The sequence below is a fragment of the Terrapene carolina genome, unplaced genomic scaffold (genome assembly GCF_002925995.2).
Source record: "Terrapene carolina triunguis isolate 2854851 unplaced genomic scaffold, T_m_triunguis-2.0 Scaffold21, whole genome shotgun sequence".
Lineage (NCBI taxonomy): Eukaryota > Metazoa > Chordata > Testudines > Emydidae > Terrapene > Terrapene triunguis.
The window spans coordinates 36,922,653-36,949,148 of NW_020664372.1; the positions used below are offsets into that span (position 1 = coordinate 36,922,653).

The 26,496-nt window shown below is 39.7% G+C and overlaps 1 protein-coding gene across 3 annotated transcripts; it reads right to left on the reverse strand.

The window, feature by feature from the left end:
• Positions 1–642: 642 nt before the first annotated feature.
• SLC5A7 (solute carrier family 5 member 7) lies at positions 643–22,701 on the reverse strand. Of its 3 annotated transcripts, none has more exons than XM_024224367.1 (9): positions 22,594–22,701; positions 20,986–21,208; positions 14,286–14,399; positions 12,384–12,539; positions 10,193–10,341; positions 7,840–7,974; positions 5,601–5,754; positions 3,877–4,094; positions 643–3,152 (listed from the first exon to the last, which is right to left on the reverse strand). In XM_024224367.1, the coding sequence occupies exons 2-9, from the start codon at positions 21,161–21,163 to the stop codon at positions 2,511–2,513; spliced, it is 1,746 nt and encodes a 581-aa protein (XP_024080135.1). In that variant the 5' UTR covers positions 21,164–21,208; positions 22,594–22,701; the 3' UTR covers positions 643–2,510. The 3 variants fall into 3 exon arrangements, with proteins under 3 accessions (XP_024080135.1, XP_024080136.1, XP_024080137.1); XM_024224368.1 differs by lacking the exon at positions 22,594–22,701 and adding an exon at positions 22,355–22,419; XM_024224369.1 differs by lacking the exon at positions 12,384–12,539.
• Between the last annotated feature and the right edge of the window lie 3,795 nt (positions 22,702–26,496).

Below are 26,496 nucleotides of genomic sequence, written 5' to 3' on the forward strand. Positions count from 1 at the left end.
GGGAGGGCAGCCTGCAGCATGTAAGCGGGGGGGCTTCTGCTTCTCTCCCTCCCAGGCTTGCGGCGCCAAACAGCTGATTGGCGCCGCAAGCCTGGGAGGCGGGAGAAGTGGAGCAGCGAGGGCGTGCTCGGGGAGGAGGCAGAGCAGAGGTGAGCTGGGGCGGGGAGCTGCCGCACGGCTCTCCGGACCGGGGGGAGGGGCGGCGGGGGGGGGGGGGGGCGGGTGCGGGGGGGGGGGGGGGGGGGGGGGGGGGGGGGGGGGGGGGGGGGGGGGCGCGCAAGGTGGAAGTTTTGCCTAGGGCGCAAAACATCCTTGCACCCTCCCTGCATAGACCCACTGGCCAAACCCCAGCAACTTTTCTCCTTCCCTTTCTATATGGTCCAATGGAGAATGCCACTGTGCATGCAGCAGGTTTTGGAGCCCCCTAAGTGGTCTGAATCTGCTCTTCCATTCACTCACACAGTAGAAACTTGGCATTTCTACTGTGTATTGGGCCATGTGTGCATTTGAAGGAGATCTAGTTTTGATCTACAGTCCTTAGAGCTTGACTTTTTTTCTTTTAAATCTAGCACTGCAGTTCATAAGGTGCACATCCAGAGCTGAGATGCAGTGTTATTTTTGAAATATGACTTTTGGAAAACATTAACATTTCTAAAATGAATTTTATGTACATACATAATATACATATAGAATTAAAACTCCACAAAAGGAGCAAAAAAATTTAAGGATCAACCTTGTGAAAGTTTCGTTGACACTGAATGCAAAAGTTGATGGCTTCTTCCTTTAGCAGCAAAACTTATTCTTACATTTTCTGTTCTCTGCTATAATTCATAGTTTCATGAAAGTTAATAAGAAACTGTCACCAGTAATCAAATCATAAGGAAATATGAATTTCAGTTTTACACTTTTCTGTCATCTGTTAATTTTACAAGGATCATTGGAGAATTACTGGAGTATAACTCTTCATTGTAGAGCAATTTAGTTGTTACGCCTCCCATTGGGAAGGACCGTACTAATGAGAAGAGACACAGACATCTAAGATATGGTCAAGTGGCTGCAATTTTATTTGCTCTTAGTTTGCTGTGCCAGGGGGCTGAGCAGTAAGAGGCCAACTTCAGTCTGGTGCTGCCTTTTATGGGTGCTGATCCACCTGCTGACCAATCCTAGTGTTCCAAAGAGGCATTGGGATTGACCAATAGCAGCCCTCCTAACAAAGGAGGACTCCCTTTGGCTGACAAGCATCACTGTGCCACCTGTTGGGTGTGTGGATTAGCCTTTCCTATTAGTTACTCTGACCTTGAAGGCTGACACCTATAGCTGCCCAAAATTTTTCTGTCAAAACTGTTTTTCAATAAAATTTGGGTTTTCAACAAAGTGATTTTTTCCACATGTCCACTTTCCATAGGACATTTAGACTTTTCACAGCAACCCCCCACATAAAATAGATTGCATTTTTTGTTTGAAAATGTTTTGTTTTGTTGATGAAAAGTCAAAATTTTCTACAGGATTCCCACCCCCATCTCCCACCCAGCCCTCTGGGAGCCCCTTACTATTAATGGACTCTGCACTGTTACATTGCCACACCAGCAGACTGTTTATGTCCAATATTCATTCTGACACGGAGTGAAGAAATTGTTTCTTTTCTCACAACTGCAAAACTGTATTTACTTCTAGAAAGCATAAATTCCCATTACTTCACCCAGAGCTTAATTTTCAACTCAATGTATTGCTTTAATTTTTTTTTATAAACAAGTTTTTTATCCTCTATTGGTGACAGCCTCCCAGAGCTGGAAAGGAAAGGCATCTGTAGTAATATACTTTATTTAAGGTTATCTTGCATATTGTATAAGATAACACCACATTAAAATAGTGATATCTTTTTGAACCTTTTTTAAGAATAATACATTTAACCCTCCTATAAGGAACTTAATGTTAATCACACACTTAATTCCTTTAGTAGAAATAATAAAATACTGGATGTATTTTTACGAAATTTGTTATAAGAAAAAGCAAGAAAGGTTGTTAATTATTACTTCTTGTTCAAGCAACCTGATAATTAGCAATGAATCACTTACAGTAGTGACCATATATTTTTCAATTTGTGCCAATATAATATTGACTGCTCATTATTTTAGAGTGACCATATCATAATCTCACAGATGACAAATGTCAAATATTTTTATATACTGGCTGACCTAAATAGTTTTCACTGTTTTCTGTTACGTATATTTTGTGTTTTATATATTTATTAAATTCTCTAGTATCAAGATCTGTTTGCATGGGGGGGAGATGCTGAATTTATCCTTTGTTTGATATTCTATAACTCAATGCAACAAGTTTGATAATAAAATACAACAGTTTATTTCACAGGCTCCCACTCTCATAGAAGTGATTTAAAGAATTGTGCAGTGACATTTTATTCCTGGTCCCTGTTTTTCTTCTGCTAAAATGCCTCTTACCATTCTTGATGGGATACCCTGTTGCACTGCATTTTATGTGAAAGCAGAATTTCATTTTGTGTTGGTCACCAAGTTATCTTCAGCATTGGATAGCTCTGGACTTGAATCAATGTCACTGAAGGCCTCCTTATTTGTGAAAGTTGAGTTCAGAGTCAGACTGCGCCGAGGGTTCACAGGTGCAAGTTCATTTAATATAATATTGTCACTTTTTACAAGAGTTGCTTTGTCCATGTTTTCTTGACTGTACCTCGCAACAACAGCATCAAGGAAGTCTAATTTTGGTGGCAAAGAACCGCTTTCAAATAAATATTTTGCTAGGTAGGAGACTGCTATATTAGTGAAGAAGGAGGTAAGCATAGCAAGTGCTTTAAATGGGAAGCGTTGGATGTATATATGATTTTTATCTGCGTAGTAACCAGGATAGAAGATCAAGGGCTGAAGGTAGAGGTATGGTTCTCCTCCAGTAATTCTGAGAAGGAGGCCAAACAAATATCCTGCAATGGCACCGTAAGTGTTGGTTCCTTTGATAAATAACACACATAAGAGTTGAGGGAAGATGATGATGTAAACAAGATCAGAACTGAGATACCAGAGTCCATAAACTGACTTAGCTAGCAGTGCCATTGCTGTTGCTGCTGCTCCAAAGACAAAAATAGTGATTCGCATGACCCAAATTATTTCTCTCTCTGAAGCCTAAGAAAAAAGAAAAAAGTGTTAGTTTTCCATAGTAATGCATGTATGACTTTTATTTTGACTAGATCATATACAAGACTCTGAAAAATCAGAGGATTTTGCATGATTCATAAACAGATATTGTGAAAGATTTAGGAAGAGATATAGCATGTAAGAAGAAAAAAATTCAAGGGGCGTGGCTGTCACCCCCAAATTTTTGCAGCTTTAGGGAAATATAGTTTAATATAGGGCACAAGCAAAAGAACAAGTAGATTGATAGAACTGAATTTTAAAAATAAGCACATCATTAAACAATTTGTTGATGTGAGAACATATCACTTCATTTACACTGACAGGCTTTTAAGCTATAGTTCATTCTGCTCAATTTCAATTTGTCAAATGATTTCTAAGCATTTTTGATGTTAATTGGTGTTCTGAAAATGTCTCATAATGATTTAATAAAACTTGTACTGACAATAATAATTAGGAATTGTTCAAGTATATTGTAACATCATGAATAGAGCTAAATGCAGTTTCATCAGATGTTACTTCTTCACCTATGTAATTAATCATAATCACCAGGATTTCTATGATTTTTCATTTTCTTATTTAATATACTGTAATAAGAGAAATGTTACATTTTATCTTACTAGAGATAGAAACAAATGGAGAAAATTTTCAGTGTCACTTTGAAAGTCTCCCCAAGCCCTTTTCATTACAAAAATAAATTGAAATTTAATCTCACATTTTGTCGAAATGAAAGTTGGTAAATATTTCGAGCAAACATAGAACTCGCTGATAAGATTGAAGAGTCAGCTGATGACATTACAGCAGCAGATACTGCACCAAGGCCAAAGAAAGAAATATAGACAGGACAAAGATATTGAAGCACAATTGGTAAAATCATATCTGCTTCTTGCCTCTCTGTGGGGTCTGGTAAACCATACATAGTCTTGTTCCAATCTGTAATACAAATATATATACATATATATGTAATTGATGGTGTAGGATACATATTGACTTCTTTGCCTTTGTGAATAATCAGTGAGCCAGTGCATATTGTCATGTTCATTCATGCTCATTGAGCCTATGCAAACCTTGCCAATTTGAGTTCAGATGGTTGCAGCAAATCTAAACCAGCTGTTCCGCTTTGCAGGGGGTTTGTACCACCTGAGGTTCAGTTGGAGGGGTGGGCTCATTTCAGCCTGAACACTCCAAATATACCTGGCTAAATTTGCTGATTTCACAATGAAACTAAGAAGTTGTGCTAGCGCCTTCCCCACTAACCTCTGCACCCGAAAGGCCCCTTCCTTTTTTGTTGCTATGTTCTGATGCAGTGGCCCTCAAACCTTCCTGACTGCCTTTTGGGTGCCCACGTGGCCTGCTGCCCTTATCTGACTCTTTGAAATCAGTGCACTGGACTATCCCCATGAGGCCCAGTCTAGGAAAGGTCTTCTGCCCCCAATTCCTCCCAATCATTAGCAGCATCACAGAAAACAGACTGTTGGTGCTGCAGATCACTCTTCTGCATTGACCACTTCCCTGGGGCAGCACTATGTGTCTCGTGACCAAAACTAGAACTAAGGAAACTCTGTGTTTCTCAAGCTCCTGTGCAGGACCGCATGGTGTATTAAGACCTCAGACTTCCCTAGAGAGCAGTACAACAATAGGAGCAACCACCTTTCCTGCCATTCTGTTGCTGAATTGGAGTAGAAGGAAGGAATGGCCCAGGATATGTGTCAGCGACTGCTGAACACCAGGTGGCTTTACCTACATAGCCACTGCCCAGGTGTTTGGAGTAGGAAATATCGTTTTGTTATGCTTGCACAATGCCTAACAACATGGGTCCATGATCATTGACTGGCTCCTAGGCAATATAAATGCAAATTATATTATTAATAATAAATAGCTAATATCAGGATGTAACTCAAACTGAAATATTGTACCAAGTCTGTTGACACCTAGGAGAGGCAAAATAATGGCAGCAATGGGGACAAAATTCCAGCTGTAATAGCACAGGGTTGTACCACTTGAACAATAGTAGAATCTCTGTTAGATGGTATTTGCATAAGATCTATGACATACACAATTAACTTGCTCTGATTCCATTCAATAGAAGGTAGTTTTATACATTTACAATAGGTAGTTCATGAGTGTATTCAAAATATATTAAATATTTACATCATTAGACTGAGCTGTGGGATACTTTGAGTCAGAAGAATGTTCTATACAATTACATTCATGTCTATTCTTGTGTAAAGGAAATCAGGAGAAGTTTAATGATATTACCTGGCTGGATTATATTGAACACAATGCATCCGAAGAAGTGGGTTGTAGCCCACGAAAGCTTATGCTCTAATAAATTTGTTAGTCTCTAAGGTGCCACAAGTACTCCTGTTATTTTTACACTCTATAAGGGTTTTCACACACTGATAGCCATAGTTATATTCACTGTGGTCAGTCATTTACCTGTTGATGCTCCTATTGCACCAATGAGTATCGCAGGAAGGGCCATCACAAGACAGCCAAAAGCAGCCAGAAAGGATAATACTTGAGCATATGTGGCAGACGAAGAAGAAAGAACTCGCTGAAAATATGCTTGCCATGGGATTCCTCCCAACATCTGCAAGTACAATAAACAATATTCTATCATTTCTGGTTTACTGAGGGTTTCTCTGATATATTTATATAGACTGTAACAAGCAACACCAATAATCTGCTCCTATCCAGTGTTGTTACTACCTCAATTATATATACTATCGAAAATTTCAACAGGCACAACCCATAACAATTGAATACTTTCACTCTCTCAAATAACACTGAAATCTTTTGATGTGTAATCACATCTCTCCTTTTCTGTGCAGGCCATTCCCTTGAACAATTATTATTAATACTTTGCACTTCACCAGTCATCCAAAGATCTCAATGAGCATCACAAATACTAATTAAGCCTTACAATAAAGATTAGGAAATATTATCAACTAATTTCATAGATGGAGAACTGACATACAGAGCACCCTCTTGAAGCCAACAAGATCTACCTTAGGCACCAGTGGGATTTGAAATGAACAGTTCTTTGTACTTGACACATGTTTTAGACCTCCAAACCATGCAACTATGTACTTTCAACCCAGTCCTCAAATAATTCTTCTAAGCCATGCAGCCAAAGTAATATCAATGGAAAGTCTAAGAAAGCAGTGGCACAGAACTTTCAAACCATCATAATGGTAGAGAAACAATATTTTTTCTTTTAAAAATGGTGCATCTCTTCTTCTATCTTGTTGAATAACAGGAATCATGTTTGAGTAAATTTAAAATGACACACAAAAATCTACATTAAAAGTACATTATTAAGGTTGCAATGTCAAGTCTGTCTTGAGAACAGGGTTTGAATAGTGTCCAAAATATAAGGAATGGGGCCACATATTGAACAAAGAAAAAACAAAATATTAAACAGCTGCTCGTTAACTGAGCACCATCCATCCTGTGCACTGAATGTGGCAGGGGTCCTGTGGAAAAAGTAGTATGTAATTATATAGTTAACAACTGTTATCATAATGCATACACATAAAGTGGCCCAATTAAGGTTGCACAGGCAACCTTAATTCTGACATTTCTTCATTTTTGCATGTTTGGCTTTACAGTCTTAATAGTGTTTTTTTAACACAGTTTTTTTTTGCGTTTATGCATGTAACTTCCTACGTTTTTAAAAAGAGCAAATGGAGAAACAGAAATTCCATCATGTGGCACTATATTGACACCCTCATGGGCCATCAATAGGGTTGGAACCTTCAGAACCACCAAACAGACCTCTTCCCCTTGAGCTAACAGAGTAATAGAGACCAGTAATATGTTCTATTCCTCTACTCCTTCCCCAACTTGGCCAAATTTGCCTGATTTTCAGAGGAATAGCAAAAGTTACATCCTTGGCACACAGGGCATCAAATTCCAAGTTCCTGCTCTAAAGCATGGGGGCGCTTGACTTCTCAAAGGAAAGGTTGCCAGAATCTTTTAACATAGGCAAAAAATCCTATGTATTTTCTAGATCCATTCTCAGAAACAGCTGAACCATTTTGGCTGAAATTTTATAAATAAATAAATTCATTCAGCCTGAGGCATTCACCTGGAATGGAAAGTTATACGTCCAAAGTTATAAGCAACTGAAAAGAAGGATGTTATAATGCAAAGTGTTGGGCAACCTTAAGAATACATGGAGTTACCAGCCGTTCCTATATTAAATGGATTTTGAAAATATTAAACTCAGTTTCACTCTGGCCTGCATCTGTCTGTCCATCCATCCATCCAAGGTTTTCTAACTCACCTACAACTGTAGCATCTTTAATCAGCTGTATATAGTATTTATTGCCTCCTACAATATAGTCCTCTGGCAAGAATGCCATCTGTTAAATCGTATCCTTATTCTATTCCTTACCTTTAACTAGGTCAACTCTTTTAGCTAAACAATATTTAACTGCTTTGCTGATGGCCCTCCACTTCAGCTGATCTGCTGCCATGTTCTACTGAAATTTCATTGAAATCAATTGACTATCAGGATATAGCTAGTATATTCATCAGCAGTGAAGAAGTTAAAAACCTCCATGCACAGTTCACTGGCAACTTTTAATTAGCCACTTTACATTCACACGTCACATGGCAATACACTATGAATGATTAAATGCTTTATTCTCTCATACAAGCCATTACTTACCAGTAAAAAGAAATTGTCAAGCCATGAGTAGACATCAAGTGATTCAATGGATCCAAGCCAAGACTCATTCTGCGCAGCTGTGAATCCAATGTTTTTAACTGCAGGATGTGACATTGCAAAAGGAACACTGATCCACTATAACCAAAGAGTGACATTTTATTGAGTGTAACAGTCTGTGCAAAAATTTGAAATTATTGTATGAAAAATTTTACTCAGTATTTTTCTTCTTACTGTGTGCTTTAGCTCAAATGCCAAGTTTAATCACAAGAGAACCATATTCTCTGTTGGTGTAACTTCACTGAAGCAGAGGTGGATTAGGGGTTTGTGGGGCCCTGGGCCAGAGGAAGTGGGGGCCCCTCCCCACCCTTTCCGCCTGCAGCCCCCCTGCTATCCTGCCCCCCACTCTGCCTGCCTGGTGGTCCTACCAAGGAAACGGGGTTAGGGCGCAGGGGCTCGCCCCCGCCTGCCTGCTTGGCACTCCTGTGCAGGGGTGCCCATTTTTCCGGGGACTCCCCAATTGGCCGGGACCCCTGGGCATGGGCCCTGTTGGCCCAGTGGCTAATTCACCACAGCACTGAAGTCCACGGAGTTATGCCAGTGGAAAGTTTGGCACATAATGTAGGTACACATAAAAACCAAATGTATATAGATAGGAGGGAATTATGCTATAAATCAGTGTTTCCCAAACTTTTGAAAGCTGAGTCCCCTTCAGGAAAATGAAATCATCTGCATGTCCCTGTTATTGGAGCAGTCACTTGAAATTTGGCAAGAGGGGCTGGTGTTTGCCCCAGGGATGTGCCTTGTCCATCCCCATGACATTCTGTTCAAATTTAGTCAAGTTCTAAGCTTTAGAAAAATCACAATTTGCATATGCTCAGTAGGATCTTCTTAGATTGTAGGAACTAAAATCTCTGAAGATTCTATCCATACTGGGCATGCTCCAGCCCAGAGCTGAACAGCACCTTCCTTTCAATTGACACACTTGGTGCTGTGAGTTGTGCTGAGTCCAGGTCTGGGCACCTGAACTGAGAACAGGGAGCCTGTCTCTCTTGTGTTCTCATTAGCCTCCGCTGGGATCAGGCATCTTAAAAGAGGAAGCTGCCTGATTTGACTGCGGAGGGAACAAGAGCTGGACCTACTAGAGGGTGGAAACTGGGGTGAAGGCCATCAGGATGGGAGAGGGAAACTAGGACTAGGAGGTGGGGTTGTGGGGAGACTGGGATTGGATGGGCAAAGAAAACTGGGACTGGGAGACAGGAACAGGAACAGAAACAGGGAGAGCCAAATGAAGCAGGATTAATGTGGGATAAAATAGTATGTGATCAGGTAATTAAAGACAGTACTGCAATACATACACATAAGGGGGCCAAATTAAAGTTTCACAGGTATCTTTAATTCTGGCATTTCCTAAGAATTGAATGTTTGACTTTGCAATCTTAATAATGTTCGTTTAACATAGCTGTTGTATGTACCATACACACATACAATGATTAAAGGGAAGATTCTTTGCTGCGTCCAGTTTATGTTGAACTGCACAGAAGGGGAGGGGATTCTCAGTAAATTCAGTAATGGATCCATGATTCTCTGCCCTAATCCCAAACCCTGGCATAGTTTAGGACAGTCTAGAGACTGCTCTGAACTGTGCCTGAAGGCTATGGTGCCCTAGGGACCATATACCAGCTGGGGATTTCTGGAGCAGTTCCCCCTCTCGCTGCTCACCCTCTTGCACTTCTTCACCCTCTGTGCCACAGGCTGCTGGGAGGGAGGTGACTATGTCAGCTGGGACTCCCCTATACCAGGTGTATCCCCAGCTGAGGAGTTACAAGAGGTTTGGCATTGCCTGAGTGGTTCAAAGGGATGGAATGAGCCAGAGAATAGAGTCCTGTGTCCCTCCTTCAAACTCCTACATGTCATCAGTGTATGGGCTCACTGGCACAAATGCAGCTCTGCGCTCACAGAGCTCCCTCTGGAATCAAACTGGAGCAGTTCTGCTGTGCAGGCTGGATGTGGAGGCTTTGCATGAGGAAGAGGGGGCAGGACTGGTTGGTTATAGGACAGGTGTGTAGATCCACTGCTGTGAGAATCTTCCAGTCCTCCTTTGAGCAGAAGCTCTTTGGGTCTGTGGAAGGCTACTTTATACTGCCACTAGGCTGAAGTAATGTCTCTGCAGAACCACACTGCTCGCAGCATGGTGAGGGGAAGGATTTCTTCTCCCCACTCCCAGTGACCATACTCAGTTCCCAATCGGTCAGTTAGGCTGGGCTCTGGGCCTCTGGATTTGGCCCATTTTCCAGAGCAAGACCACTAGGCTTAGAAAAAACAACAACAACAAAATATAAATGAGCAAGCTCACCAGCCCCAGGAAGATGCAGAAGAGCTGAACCACATCAGTATAGGCCACTGAGTAGAGTCCACCCACCAGAGTGTACATAATTGCAATCAGGGCAGAAACAATCACTGAAATATTGACATCAATATCAATGATCACACTTATGGTGGCACCTGGAGGGGAAAACAAAAGACGTTAGCTATTCTGCTCTCTTCAGTCTCCTTTCAGAAGCCAGTTGCAAGATATGTCACACACTGCAAAATAAAACTGTACTTTGCTTTCTTTGGCCTGTTTTTTTTCTTTTAAGATCCAGTTGACAGTAAGGAGTGATGTGGAGCTGTATTCTGCCTCATCCCAGGGAGACAGAAAACCTCCTGGAGCTCCTGAGGAGGGTGGAGGAATGGCTGGGATAAGGGGGAGAAGAAGAGACTCTTCCACTGGATTTACAGCAGAGGCTAATTTCCCTGCCCAGGTGGAATTCTCCATCCACCTTCTTCAATTGCTTTAAGTCCACTTTGAGCTGCTTACGTGGGGGCAAAGTGGCCAGCCCCCTGTGTTTCCAGATGTTGTGTGTATGGACATTACTCTAGAAATTAATTGCTTTTGTAGTATTGATTAAATACACTTTATTTCTACAGCACAAAACTTTAACATTCATTCAAACAGTGAATCTCAATAAAGCAATTAGTATATTTTCCTTAGATGAAAAAAACAACAAAAAAACCCCAACAGTGTCACATGAATGCATCTTTTATCATTCATTTTAAAAATCCTTCCCCCACTAATTGCAGAATGTTTAATTTAAACCATCACAATGACTTGCAGGTGTGGCATCTCTCCTGTATGTAATCACTAAGTTCTGTGTGAACCCATAGTTGGGAAAGACCTAGCAGTACAGCTCCTGCAGAAGCTGTGTTGTCTTAGGGCTTCAGGGGGCTAGTGGGAGGCATGCTGTTTCTTCACAGATGCCTTCAGAGAGCCTCCAAGATTCATGGGTTCAGGGATGGAACCACATACCTTTCTTAGACTGCTGCAAACCTGTCCCTTTCTCCCAAGTGAAGAACTATGAGGAAATTCAGTCAAAACTTATTCCCCATAGTGGATATAACCTTCATAGGGGAGAATGGTCCAGTAAATGTGGGAGCACAAAATGGTTGACTTTGTTCAAATAGTAGCTAAAATGGGGAAACCTCTCCATTTTAGAGTCTTTAATTACCACTTGTTAATATAATATGCTAGAAAGGCATTCACAATACTTACTTTCTTGCTTTGAAATACAACATAAAGCCTTCTCAAAAATCAATTGATCTTCATTCAAAAAGAAAGAACATTTTAAATTCTCAGAAAGTTCTTTGAGTCATTCACTTCCCATCACCTCAGCAGGCAGTTTGCTCTCAGATTCTTAAGGGTCTTGTGATGAAATTATGGAGAACAAGTTCCCCAGTGCTTTGCAGTTAATCAGAGCACAGTTGGAAAGAAGCTTGAAATTTTATTTTTTGTTTAAAAAAAGATTGTCCTGTAAAGCAGTACTATATATGTGCACGCTGTGTGTTACTTGGTTTGAATCACGACCACTAATGGTGATTTAACTCAAGAGTTTTCTCCATTTTTGAAGGGATAGCAAAATTCAAATCTCTAATAGGGATGGGAGAATGGAGGTGTGATTTTCTATATATAAATATTACTCTTCCTTTTCTGAACCATTAGTTCTCTGAATCATTTTTGAAACCTAAGAATGTTATTTATTTTTCCAAATACAGATGCATTCAGAGTTTAACAAGACTTAGGTTCATTGATCAGTCACAGCTTCAATGTTCTATGATCCGTTGAAATTGTTTTACAGCTAGGTCTCCTACAATGGTCGAATGCTAGGGATTATAGCATTTATATGCACTATCAAAAATGTTGTGTGACTATCCTCTTTCTTTGACACCTATTACTCCTGGTTGGTGTGATCTTGAGGCTTTCAACAAAAATTGTGTGACTGAAAATAACAAAATGCTTTAAAGTATACTGAGATAATCAAGGTTCTGATAATCGGGTATCTCTAGAAGACAACTGTCCTTTTAAAAACTGTCTGGCCAGGGTAGTTCGCATTTTAAAGTAGTTTCTGGGTTCAGGGGTTGGTTTTGAACTGGTGCTTCTGTTATGCATTTCTGATTTTTTAAAACTCCCTCTGGATAGTGAACTAATGTTTTTACTGCTGATCCCTTACCTAATGCAGAGAAGATGGCTGCGGCCCAAAACATCTCTCCCATTAGAGCGGGTATAAACAGCAGCCCTCCCATTCTTTTTCCATAAAGCTGTTGAAACGGGTCTAACATTGTCACATAGCCTTTGGAACGCATGGGTTTTGCAAAAAATAGACCACCTAAAAATTAAACAACAAAAAACGCCAACTTTAGTGGAGAAACGCATTTACAGCCAGTAAAACACTTCTGCTTTTAACAGGTGTAAATGTATCTGTTGGACTGTATTTTTGTAAAATGTAATTAAAATATCCTCTAAACATAAAAGGAAGTTTTATTTGTCCATGTAAAGAAAGCAGCGGTTCAAAGAGCAGGATAAATATGAATGAAAATCATTTAACCCCCCCTACCCTATGTATACACACAACACTAACACACATGGTCTGGTTATGAAAAACAAAATATGGATTTGTAAGGCTCTGTGCTTTAATGCATTCAGCCTGCTGTGAGTGGTGCTCAGTTCATTTTCATTTAATGTAAAGGTGCTTTGCTCGGGATCAACATATTGGAACAGGACTGCAATTTTTTTTTGCTCTAATTTTATTTGGTGATGTATCCACAAGCCAGACATGAATGTCCAGCATGAGAAAGGAAGGAATTTACCCAGCATTATGTCTAAGAGATGAACAGGGTTAGATGTCTGGAAAGCATATCTGAGGGAGCAAGGAGCCACTTGGCAGGGGAAGGATGTATAGGTAGAGATGAGGAAAAGAGGCAGAAAAGCATCAGCAGGAGACAAAGGAACAGAATAGAAGGGAGGGGGAATGAAGTGAAGAGCCAAACTAGACAATGGGATCCATTTTTATCAGAAAGGACACTTAGCACATTACCAAGAGATAAAAATAAATACATACATTCCTAATAGTACTTTTCCATTCAAACAATTGCTGTAGTTGATACAGGGATCTCATGTTAAATAATAAGATGATGACAAACCAGTCAGGAGTTAATCTATACTATTGTGCATGGGAAGACCAGTGGTTCACAAGACAATAGCTTTATTAAGTGGTGCGCCACCCTATGAAGAAATCTGAGAGCCCCTGTTCTACAATGAATTTTACTTTCTGATTTTTTTTAAATTAAAAAAAGGAATTGTGATGTCAGACCAACTCCCTTTTGAGCAAATAAAATATACTATGTTCATTTAAAACAACCGTAAGACTATATTTATGAAGTCAGAAGTACTGTATTTAAAAAACAAACGAACAACTACACTGTCAATACTTTATACCTTACATACTAGCACCCATTCAGTGTAAGCCTCCTAATTTTGGTATATCACTTTGGCTTTCATTCTGAATTTGAGGGGAAGGAAGGTCCACTGTTTAGGGCACTAGCATAGGGGTTGAGAACCTTCAGTTCAATTCCTTGCTCTGCCACATCTTTCCTATGTGACCTTGGGCACATCACTTAGCCTCTGTGCCTCAGCTCTCTGCCTGTAAAATCTTGATAATAGCACTTTGCTGCCTCAAAGGGGTATTGTGAGGATAAACACATTCAAGATTGTTCTCAGATATTAAGGTGATGAGGGCCATATATAGTACCTTTCTTTGACAGATTTGAAAGAAACAAAATCTACTCAAAATAAAAGCTTTATATTACTGTAGTAGTCCTCTAGTGCATTCAGAAGGGTTAACCTCTAGATGTCAAAGGAAGTCTTGGTGAGTTAAGATATCAAATTATTTCCAGTAATTAGTAATGCATTAGTTTCCTTTCAAAGGGCCTGATTGAAAGCCCATTAAAGGCACTGGAAGGACCACCATTAATGGTAATGCCCTTTGCATCAGGCCCTAATTGTGGGCATTCCAATAACAATTTTAACATCTGTATATTTTAAGAAATGGAGAGACTAATTTATTTTTGCTTACCTAAAACCAGACTAAGGGAATAGCCAATGGGTGCCTGAGCCCAAGCCAGCCCGTAGCCTGGGACATACACAGCTTCTGCTGTCCCGTTGATATAGCCTCCTCCAACCCAGGTGGCTGAAAAAGAAGAGAAGGAAGAACTGAAAACATAAACCCTATTTTGATGGTCAACATTTATCATACAACTATAAGCTGAACTCAACTCAGAAAATTCTTAACGTTTAAATTTAACAAGAGTTTAACCAATGAGGGTCCTTAAAATATGTCTCGAGTTTCACTCTCCAGCTAAGTTAAAAAATCTCTAGATTTGGCCAATTTTCAGTTCTACAAATGCCATTTAAAAAAATTAGAGCTACGGTGGGCATGTCCTTCTACCAAAATTTTTAGACTTTGTCTCATCTGTATTGAAGCTTTCTAAAGATACATTCCTGAACTGAGTTGTGCTATATGTAGAGGTCCTGCTTTCATTCACACGAAGAACTGCAATATTTGTGATATTCCCAACCACTGGAAGCTAATGCACTCATTCTGTCTCTGGTGGCAGATTGCCAGACCTGGGAGGCTGAGGATCAAGACTAAGTCTCAAATGCAGATCTCACACACAGAAGTGTATTGTAATTAGATCTGGGCAAATAATTCATAGCAAATAATTGCAGTGAATATGATTTCTTTTCCTGTTTGCAGATTGTCTGCAAATAGATCTTGATTTTCTCTAATGTATTTGTACAGATACTCTCTGAAAAATATTTATGAATTAATGTTTGGGTCTGTAGTTTGTTCATGGGCAGTTCATTACTAATGTTAGATTTTTGAAATGCAAAACCTGCGCAGTTTTGATTGGGCACAGAGGTCACAAGATTTGGTTCTTATTCCCTGATTAGATGAGAAGGAATGTAACTCTTAGAATCATACTTCCAGTGTAAAAACTTGTGATTCGAAATTCACTTTCTCTGAGTATTCTGCAATACGCTGTCAGCAGTCACTGTTTCTACAAACATTCATGCCAATAAACTAATTTGTTAGAATATTTGAAGAAAGCAAAGACAAGTGGGGGGTGAACACAGATGAAACAAATTTATTTAAAAATGTTAATAAACTTTTATGGGAGATTGTTTACAGTATTCGCCCCACACTTTCTGTAATAATATCACTGAGCAGGTACAAAATGTGGGTTTGTGTGTTTTTTAAATGGTGAAGCTAAATCTTGTACGTTTCCATAGGCTAAGGAACAAAGCTAACAGTGGAGTTCTGGCTACAAAGAGAAATAATTAATATCTTCTACTCTGCATTCAGAATCATAGCCCTGGTCCAGTATTCAGCTGCAAATCTTTGTAGGAGATATATTTGGGACAGCAGTGGAAGATCTGCTCCTGGTAAGAGTTGCCAAATCCTTCTCCCTGTGATCCTGCTGTTGTCAGTGGACATCTTGGTAGCTTGCCAAGATTTATTGCACAATACACAGACACTGGCAATGATAATAATGCATGCCCAGATATCAAGAGACAGAAAGAGCACTCACCCCATTACTGATCCCTGGCACCAGGACCCAATATTACAGAATCACTGACATACTGCTCATACTATAGGCTTTTGTATCGCCTAACAGGGATGGGTGGAAAAGCTAGAGAAAACATGGTCCAGTCTAGTTTGGTTTTCCAGTGTCCTGACATGCCTGTGATATGTGTTGCTAGCTGTGTGTTAAAGAGTATATAGTAATGGGATAGAAGTGCCTAGATACTATGATTGTAATGTCTACATTGAAAATGCTTAGGTGGATGGAAGGATGTTTTACCTTCTTCACTAGGGAAGGTGGACATAGAATCTGTAGAGTGGTGCCCAGTACTCAAAGTCCCAGGCTGGAATAACTTGTTGGCTGAGTCAGATCAATTGCACCAAGCATTGGTTGCATTTGGGATGGGGAGTAACAGGTCTGGACCCCTGACTTTCTCATTCCAGAACACCCACTTCTCTTCCTATGCTGCTTAGGCATTTTATACCTGCTATAAATCATATAGGAGTATGTATATCAGGGCTCTGAATGCACAGAAGGGATTATTTTGTCCAGCACAACCTTTTTCACCCAGAAATACTGACCAGCTTCCTTAGTACCAGACCGAACACTTATTTTTATTTTATTTTATCATATACTCTATGAGTAAGACAAAAATTCTGAGGTGCTGTTTCTAATATATTAACACATTTCTAATGGGATAATCTCTCATTTTAGGAAAGAACAGCTGGGCTTCACTTCATGGTCATTTCGGTTTCCTTCCCTCACAAAACTGCTCATGCAGTAATACTCATGTACATACATGGTTACATATATAAGATAACAGATCATTGTATTGTTCTTTCTGATATTTAGAATGTTCTGACAATGGCGCAGAGCATCTCTTGACCTGGTTATACCTGAGGATCTCTTAATAGACCTTTTCCTGAACCATTCTGTGGGGGTGGTGTTAGCTCTCACCACCTCCCCCATGAACAGGGAGTTCTGCCCCCAGAATCAGATCTCTGAGATCTGTGCAAACCTCAGGAAATCTATTTCATACCCACTTAGGGTATTGCCTCTCTTGTTGCCATAGCTATGATCAAGGCAGGTGCTTGGGCAAGAGCAAGATCAGTCTGTAAGAGAGAGAGGCTGTTGATTGGACATTCTCCATGGAAGAACCATGACTTTCCACTCTTATCACAAATAGCCCAAATTGGTTAATCTTCACTGGACGTTGCAGAGCTCATCTATTTTCCCAGACTTTCAGGAGAAAGGGCTGGTATTTGAGGATACAGTGGAATATTGTTCAGTATTAATTTTTTGGTTGGTCAGTTTCTGGATTTGGGGGTGAGGAGTGGCTTCTAATTATATTTTAATTTGCAAGACTGTCTTTTAAACATCTGTTGAAAGTACCTAGAACATTGGGAAGGTACCCTTTTGGGAATGCATACATCATAATAAATAAGTAAATAAGAGCCGTAATGGCTGGGATGACATAAGGATGAAATTTCATTCTTAGATGTATATTTTCTGATACTTAGCTTTGCTAAGCCCCACTTTTAAAGTTATTTTAATGTAGTTATTGTGTGATCTCCCTTTTTTAAACAAGCCAGCCACAGAGAATAAAAAACTAGTAATCTACAGAGTCAGTCACATATGGGAGACTATTTTAATCTTTTATCTGCCTACACTTCGGATGAAATACAGACAACACCAACTTTCCATTTTAAATGTACACCAAGAGAAATGTTATAGATTATGTTTTGGATTACGATGTTATAGATTATGATGTGGAGTCAAATTCTGCTTTTAGTTCAGATGAGAAACACAGAAATTCATATTAAATGAACCTTCCATGTCAACACGTATCACAATATTGGATTTTTCTAGTAGTTACGCAGATAGAAAACCAGCTAGCATTTCTTTATAAAACAATCTGCTGACTGATCACTCAAATTGTTATCAAGCTGAGATTTTGTAAAACAAAGTTACTGATCACACAAGCATCATATTGATCATTTTTCATTGTGTAAGAAAATGTAGTGCTCTCTCTGACTAAAATAAAGAACAGTGTCCGAGGATCATTATTATCATGGCTCCATTTGGAGCATTATTGTTAGGCTGTGGCAGCATTTTGATTAAACAACTCCCAGAGTTTCCCCCAGGGTTTAATCACAGCCATAAACATTTATGGTGGGCTGAAATTTGCCACAGATCTCATCTCCGAGGTAATTTTTTTCACTAAATAAAATGCTAATAATTTGTTCATATTCAAATTTATACATATAAAATGATATATGAGTTAAAGGCTTAATTTGTTCTTCAATACATCTTAAACAATTTCAGGTTTAAAATAAAATTTTGTGATTTGACCATAATTCAGTCTTCTAACTCTTTGTATTTTGAGAACAGCAGATATGTTCAGCTTTGAACCGTTTTGTGTCAAAACATATTATTTACTTTTTAATACAGCTGTTTCTTAAGAAACATAAACCTCCATTTAGATTTTCCCCATTGACATTATTCATTGGGTGTATATATTTTATAAACTGTCCAAATGCTTATTTACAAAATAAACTTTAATAAATCTAAGGGCCTGATCCTACTCCCATTGAATTCAATCCAAAAATTCCCATGGACTCCAGGACTGGGCCATAAATTTGATATTAAAATCTAGGTACTCAGTTCTGCCACCCTTGTGTTGAGTAACACCTTACCCTAGGAGTCACTCCTTTGATTTCAGTGGTACTACTTGTGGAGTACGACACTACTCAGCAGGAGTCAAGGTAGCAGAATTGGGCCCTATTCTAATAAATACAATTTTAAAGTTTTTTTGTTCCCACATGTTTGTGCTATGGGTGTGCTGTGATGCTCAATAAGCAGTTTTTCATTTACGTTCTCATTTACATGTCAGGCTTTGTTTTTGAATTAGCATTTAAACAATTAAGGGAATTAATGGTATGTATTTATGTTGGAATAATATTCCTAAAATTCAGGAATTTCAAAGCTCAAACTAAAATACTTCCCTTTAACTCGTTCTGCCTGGATATCACAAGATACTCTCCAAAAATCAAAATCTCCCATTGTTCGGAGACATCAAAATACCAAGGCGTAACATGGCAGTTTTGTGTATATTATGGTTGATTATCATCTTACATTTAAAAATTGCCTTTCATTCCTGCTTTACAAACTGTGTGGCCCAATCATCCCTATTCAAACAAGAGTTAGGCCCTGATTCTGCATAGATGTATGAATACACGTACATTTGAGCGCTGTGCGAAGTGCCATTGAACTTAGAATGGGACTAACTTTATGCATGGTTGGTAGTCCCACATTAACTTCAGCGGGGCTACTCACAGCACGTAAAATTAAGCATGTGCATCAGTCTTTGGATGATCGAGCCTTACACTTTAAAGTACATGGGATTTTTACCTGAGCAAAGACATCAGGACTGGATCCTGTGTGAATACAGGAAACATCACCAGCACAGATGATCAGGGGATGACAATTCTGTTTTGCGGCAACATTTGAGGTTTCAAAAAAAAAATTGTTTTTGTTCTTCCTTTGTTTTGGGAGAAAAATCTTTGGAATGTTTTCATAATAACGGCACTGTGTCAGGAGGATGTGTGTGTCCTGGTGGTTAGGACTGGGATGTGATAGACCTAGGTTCAAGTCCCTGCTCTGCCTGATTCAGAACGGAGTTTTTCATCAGGCAGAGCAGGGATTTGTATGTGGGTCTCCCACAGCGGAGGCCTAACCCTAACCATCAGCCTCCCCACACCCTCCTCTCCTGAAAATTTTTGAGAGGTTTTGGTTTCATTCCAAGGTGGAAGTAAAACAAATTTTGAAACTTCAGAAGTTGCCACAAAATGGAATCGTCATCTTCCAGTCACTTCTACTGGTGACGTGCCTCATTTTGGCGAATAAGTTCCAACCAGAGTTAGTCAACGATATCTAGCCCCCTTTGAATGGAGAGGTGACAGTTCAGCAGGCAACAGGAACACACTACACTACACAACAGTGGAGGGAGGAAAGTAGAGTTTTAGTCTTGATTCAGAATCTATTGGCTTTAAACAACATCCTGAACAATTTTCCTGCTCTACAACCAAATCTGCAGTCCTTAAGTGGGCAAAATTCCTATTGCAGTCAGTGGGAATTCTGCTTGATTAAGGACCACAGAATTTTGCTCTTAGTTTTTATGAGTCTCTTCCTTAACTCTGAAGCTGGAAATACAGCACAAGAAAGAAATGTCAATAGAATCTGATCAATCTAAACTGGAGGTGTAAGGGCTTCATGTTGGAATTGCATTAAGAATATCACAAATGTGAACGATTCTAAAACAAAATGACATATGTTTAAATAAATAGATGACGTCAGTTCAGTTTGTATACAATGTAATTTTGTACAAATTAGATAGAATATCTGAAAACACTTGTAATTTAGGGCCAGATTGTGATGCTTTTACTCATAGTACTGAAGAGTTACTCACACAAGTAGCCCCATTGTCTTCCGTTAGTCCAGTGGTTCTCCCAGACACTCCAGTGCACCCCTTTGAGTCTCAGAGGTTGCGCTGGTATGATTGAAAGTAGAACTCAAATCTTCTCCTAATCTCTGTCCGCTAATATGAATATGCACAATACAATATTAAGTCATTTTGCCAAACTATGGCAAAATAGGCCAAAATAATCCCTTGTGTAATTCTATTGAAATCAATGGAATTAAATTTGGCCCAGTGCATCAAAAATGCTCTTTCTGCAGCATATTTTCCCATTCCTTTCTGCATTTAAAGTTTTTTCTCTCCTAAAACACATCTCTAACCCACAGGTTTGGGATGCTATAATAAAAGTAACTGTATATTCACTCCACTGAAAAATTCTGATGACTCAGTCTTCTATTTAAAATAATTACTGCCCCAAAACGTCTCTATTTTACTGATTAATACGGCATAAGTGTAAAATAAATAGAGTTAATTCTTCCTTTAGAATATAATAATGATTATTTAAATGACTGGCATATTTACTTATGCATTAAACAAATACAGTATCAAACAAACAAAAATCATCCATCTTAAATCATGACTGTGCATTGAAATTAAGATTTCTTTTCTCCACTTTGCATTATTCAAAACACAATATTGCCTATATCTTTTATTCACATGAAAGAAAGAATGAGATGCTATGTTTCAGGTATAAAAAAGAGGGTTTATCATACCGGTCATCGTAAATCCACCAACTAGCAAGCCTATATCTCTTCCACCGACTATGATAGCTTCTCTGCGATCTCCATCGCTGCCACTGTTTTTGGTTTTCCAGGCAGCCCATATTCCAACAAACAGGATTGCCAGATAGAATACAATTATAGCTACCAGCCCCTCCACATGGAAAGGCATGTCGAAATCACGACTGTTCCCTGGTTTGCTATTTCATTAAGATCTCTGGAGAGAATGCAATAATACATTATACACTATACATTTGATAAAAGCAAAGCAAATAAATTATACATGGCATGAGACCAATTAGAACCAGAATATAAAGAAAACTCAGCAGTTCATCAAAGAGAGTATATGGATTATTTTATTAAATGGTTATTTCAGATGTAACCAGCCGTAATATGAGTTGTGTTTAAAACAATCCAGGTTACACCAATATTTCACAAACTTCTGACAAACCCTTGAAACTAAAAGCAAATTGTTACTTAATTTTTTTAAATTTGTTTCAGGAACAGAAAACTAGCATTACATGAGTTAAACAAAACAATCTTGCTAAAAACTAGGGCCTTGCAAGAAATCACTTGTAATTCTAATTGTTTAATATACTCCTTGATATAGTAGAACTCTCTACTCAAGAAATACTTTTGCTTACAGCCTCCAGAATAGAAGATATTAGTAATATGAGCTGTTCATTTTTACAAGGGATCTTTAATGAGTTTAAATCCATGCTACAAAATTACATTAAGGAATATCAAAAGCTGTGGACAAATAATAAACACTCTAGAAAACTTAAGTCTTGGAATCTATACCCTTTCCCTCCCCACATTAACTCCCCATTCATCTCCTGTACCTATACAACTGTATTTTCCTGCTCTTGCACATCTGTATTTGCTTTTTGATAAGAAAAATTCCTCGCACACCACAAGAATTTCTTCAATTTTGTCATTCATTTTATAAATAAAAAACTCCGTTCATTTAAAAAAGTCAGAACAGTGAAACATGCCAAATAGAAGATAAGTGTAATTGAAATAATCTTAGATAAATAAACTGTAGAGGATTGATACTATTAAGAAATATACCTATTCAGTGCACCTTTGCCATCCTTTCTCACAGTTTCTTTGAACTCACTCTCAGTTACACAAAGAAATGAACCCTGTATTTTTATGTACTAGATATTGACACAAAACATACAATCTTTAATGTATACTGTGGATCTCTACATAAAAAAAGGATTTAAGTTTCCATACAAGTCTATAAGTGAAGTTTAACTCCCCCCTTCTCCCAGGAATTGATAATACTACTGTTATCTAGACAGAGTGTAGCAAATTCTTCCAATCCCCCACATATCACTATCCAATACCTTTGACATACATAATCAGCCTTTACGTTCAAGCAAAGCAGGTAGCTTGTAGTTTCTGAGTTCGCACAGGCAAACCCTGAGCTTGCCTACTAGCTACAGTAGCAAGTTAGAGTTATTACTCCCATTCAGCAAAAATAGGATCCAGACACACACAGTTCCCTGCATCTTCAGCATCACTCAGCCAAAGCTTTTCCCCTCCAAAGCTTTTCCCTCCCCAGTGTCACTAATTCCAATCCCTGCCCCCATTCACCTCTTTTGTGGCAGGGTCTCCTCTTTCCCCTTCTTTCTGTGCTCTCTGTCTCCCCTGTCTCTTGAACTGGAGTCAAGCAGTCAGATCCCAGCGCCTTTTGTCCAGAGGTAGATTGTGAGAAGCTTTCTCCTTTTTTAAAGGGACAGTTACATTACAAAGAGCTCCAGCCCCACAGGAGCATCACATCTACTAGAGCAAACGCACATAGTGTCCTGTACAACACGGCACACTACTGACGCACGGGCAGTCACACGCCCTGCCAGCTAAGAGGCCCACTGTGTTTCCCTCTTCCATGTGGGGGGTGCATCTGTCAGAGCTGGGTGTGGGGGGGAGATATCAGAGTGCAAGGGGGGACTGGGGAGAGAGATGACTCAAAGGAGAATGACTGTCTGAGCCATGCATGGGGAACAGAGGGAGGGAATGATCAGAGGGGAGAAGAGGGAGGGAGAAAAAAAATAAAAGAAAGGTTCAGAGAGGAGCAGTGAATGAGGAAGAGAAGGAACTAAAACGATTGGGGATGAGAAAAGGTGAGGGGAAATGAGAGGAGGAAGAGAACAAGATAAAGAAGGGGCTGATTAAACTATGCATGCACTGGGCAAAAAGAATGAGGGAGAGTAGGCATTAGGTAGGAAGGTGGGGTAGGGATGAATGAGAGACAAAAGGAGAGAGAGAGAGAGAGAAGGTTTGATGTAGATAGTATTAGCAAGTGCGCAAGTGGTACAATAAAAATGGAAAAAAGTTCAAAGTCCAAAATATAAAGTAGGGAGATAAAAGAGAGACGTATACATTAAAAAAAGTCAAAGGGCTGAAGAAGGCATCACACATTTTAGTCATTCAGTAGCCCCAGGATCAGCAGTGTGGAGTCTGGACAGTCCTCCTGATAGAACAGCACAAAATGATCAGCCATTCAGTAGGTGTGCAGCATCCTCAACTGCACTGCAGCTACACCGACGACTGTTCCTGAGACCCAGGCTGTGGTCATTTGCCACACACCTCCCCACCCTACATCTGATCTGCTTGAGCTTACACTAGAGATAGCATGGCTGCTTGAAGCCTGGCAGTCTCTCCTCAAGCTGAGTGATGAGGAAGGAGTTTCTTACAGAGGAAGCAGCTCATTGCCGTTCTGCTTGCCACAATATGACAGCATCTACCATGGACGTGGTCGGTCACATAGTCCAGATTGGTCTTCTACTCATGAGTCGGTGGCAAGGCACTTCCCACATATCTTTTGGAAAGTGGCAGTTGTGGGTCTCCTGGAATTTGTCAAGGAGGTTCTTTGCTGCAATATAATGCCTGATGTTAGGAGGAGGCATATTAGAGAGGACTGGTAGCCATCAGTGTTTATAACATAGCCTCTGTTATTCTCATCATTTGATTCAGTTATACATCAACTAGCTTTGTATGGGAAGAGGTTAACCACAGAGGAGCACAGTATTTTCCATGTGAGTATCAGAGAGCTAGTGCTGTGTTTGCATGTTAGCTGCTCAAGTTGAGCCCACAGGCTTATTAGGAGGCCATTTCTGTTCTTTGTCTTTTGAGCCACCTTAGTGAGGTGGTCCTTGTAGGTAAGTGTGTAAGTTAGAGTTACTCCTAATTACTCCTAGTGGCTCTCGGCCATGTGCTAGTTGTTCTCCATTCAAGAAAATGTTGAGCTCTTGTGAAGTGTTGGTGTGGTTGAGATGGAAACATGACAACACTGTCTTTAAAAAAACAACAAGGAGTCCGGTTGCACCTTAAAGACTAACGGCTTTATTTGGGCATAAGTCTTTAAGGTGCCACCGGACTCCTTGTTGTTTTTGTGGATACAGATTAACACGGCTACCCCCTGATACTTAACACTGTCCTTGACACACTGGGCTTAAGTCTCCACTTCTTGCAATAGCTATTGATGGCTGACATGACTGGTGCAGGTCGTCCTCAGTTTTTTTTTTGAAGTCTCTGTCTCCTGAAGCTAGGCAGATGTCATCTGCATACTTGAATGGCCTTGAAATTGGTGGAGGTAGATAATCTGTAAATATGTTTAAAAATGTTTGAGCAAGAACCCATCCCTAAGGGAATCCATTCTGCTGGGTCCTCCAAATGCTCAATTAATCGCCTAGTATTTCTTGGAATTGTCTGTTTCAAAGCATCGTTTCTATAGCCATAACAACACATGGAAGTAACATCACTGACCACTTGACCAGCACAGCTGTGTGCCAGGTGGTATCATATGCTCCCATCAAGTCAAGAAACACAGCCCCTGTCTTCTCTTTCTGTTGGAAACTATTTTCTTTATGGGTGCTAAAAGCAAGAACTTGGTCACAAGTGCTCCTATAAGATCTGAAGCCTGCCTGGTCATCAGTCAGAGCCTGCTCTACTGTGGGCATGAGTCTTTGCAGAATTAGTCACTCTAGGATTTTTAAACACAGCTCAGAAGTGGTATTGGATAGGAGCTATATGGAAGGAAATGGCCTTTTCTTGGTGTTGGTATAGCTACCACCTTAACTTTCTGCCATATCTTAGATCTCTTGTTCTCTTGGATATGAAAATTAACAGCCATTTTATGCTCTTCTTACCAAGGTGTGGTAGCATTACTGGTGATACCTTGTCAAGACCATCTGCTTGTAGACAGTGCCTGCTGGGGAAGGTGGGAGCCATTCGCTACCCTCCTTGGCATCCTCACTATCACTTAAAATGGGCTCCACTGTGGGGCAGAAGTCAAAGTAAAGAAATGGTTCCCAGCTGCTGTTCAGGACTATTGTTCCCACGGTTATACTCCCATCCCAGGCAGACCTGCTCAGAGCCTCATCTCCCACCTACAGTGCTACCAACTCTTATGATTTTTTTTCATAAGTCTAGTTATATTTGTATTTGTCTTAAAGCCTCAGCTCGTGGGGTCCTGTGGATTCATTAGAATCTCAGATTTCATTAAAAAAAGTTTCTAGCCCTCATGTCTGTAGCGAAAAGCTTAAAAACATGACACTTAAATGCTCAAACCCCAAATCTGTGTACACGGGGGGTAGAGGAAAGAGTGTCTCAACGCCATTCAGATTTGGCCCAGCTGCCCCTCCATCATGAGCAAGAGTGGTATCTGCTCAGATTAAAGTCATGGCATCCCATGAAAATTCACAAATACAGTCATAGGGCTCCACTGTAGTCAATGACAAAACTCCTGTTGAATTCAGTGGAGCCAGAATGTCACCCCTAAAGTTTAAAATTAAACAAGCCAGCTTTTCTCAGGTTATAGGCCTTGGAGAAAAAAGTACCTCTTCTCATTCCTGAAAATTGTCCTGACTAATTTTGTCCATTTGAAACGCAGAAATGGACTAACACCTTCAAAATTATTTATCTTCAGTGAAAACTAGGGCATAGGTCCACTTTTCCCGTGTACATGTGCCTAATTCTTTACTTAGTTATTTCCCCCCAAACATGTTAAATTATGCATTTTCCTCTAAGGAGTTAATCAGATCTGTAGGTTCATTGAGTTCTGATATGGGATTGGATCCCCAGACTCCCTTTGCTGCTTCTAAGTGGTCTCACTCCACTGCCTGAGAAGAGTCTGAGGTAGCAGTTTTGTACTGGACTGGAGCCATATAAATCAGCAGCATTAACTACTTAGCACCCCTCCCCCAGAAATACACACTCAGCAGCATACCAGTTCAGATGTTGGATTTACAGTTGGTATCCCAACACATTCCTCTTGTACCCTCCAAAATCCTTCATTCTATTGGCTGGAGAGGGGCTCTGCTAGCACTTCCAGACAGGATCAGTGATATATATCAGCACCCAATAGCATTCATTACCCATAACTGCGCCTAGAGCAATGATGTCTATATTATTACATGCAAAAAACTATGTTAAAAGAACACTATTAAGTTTGCAAAATCAAGCTCTTAACAGTTAGGAAGTGCCAGAATCAAGGTT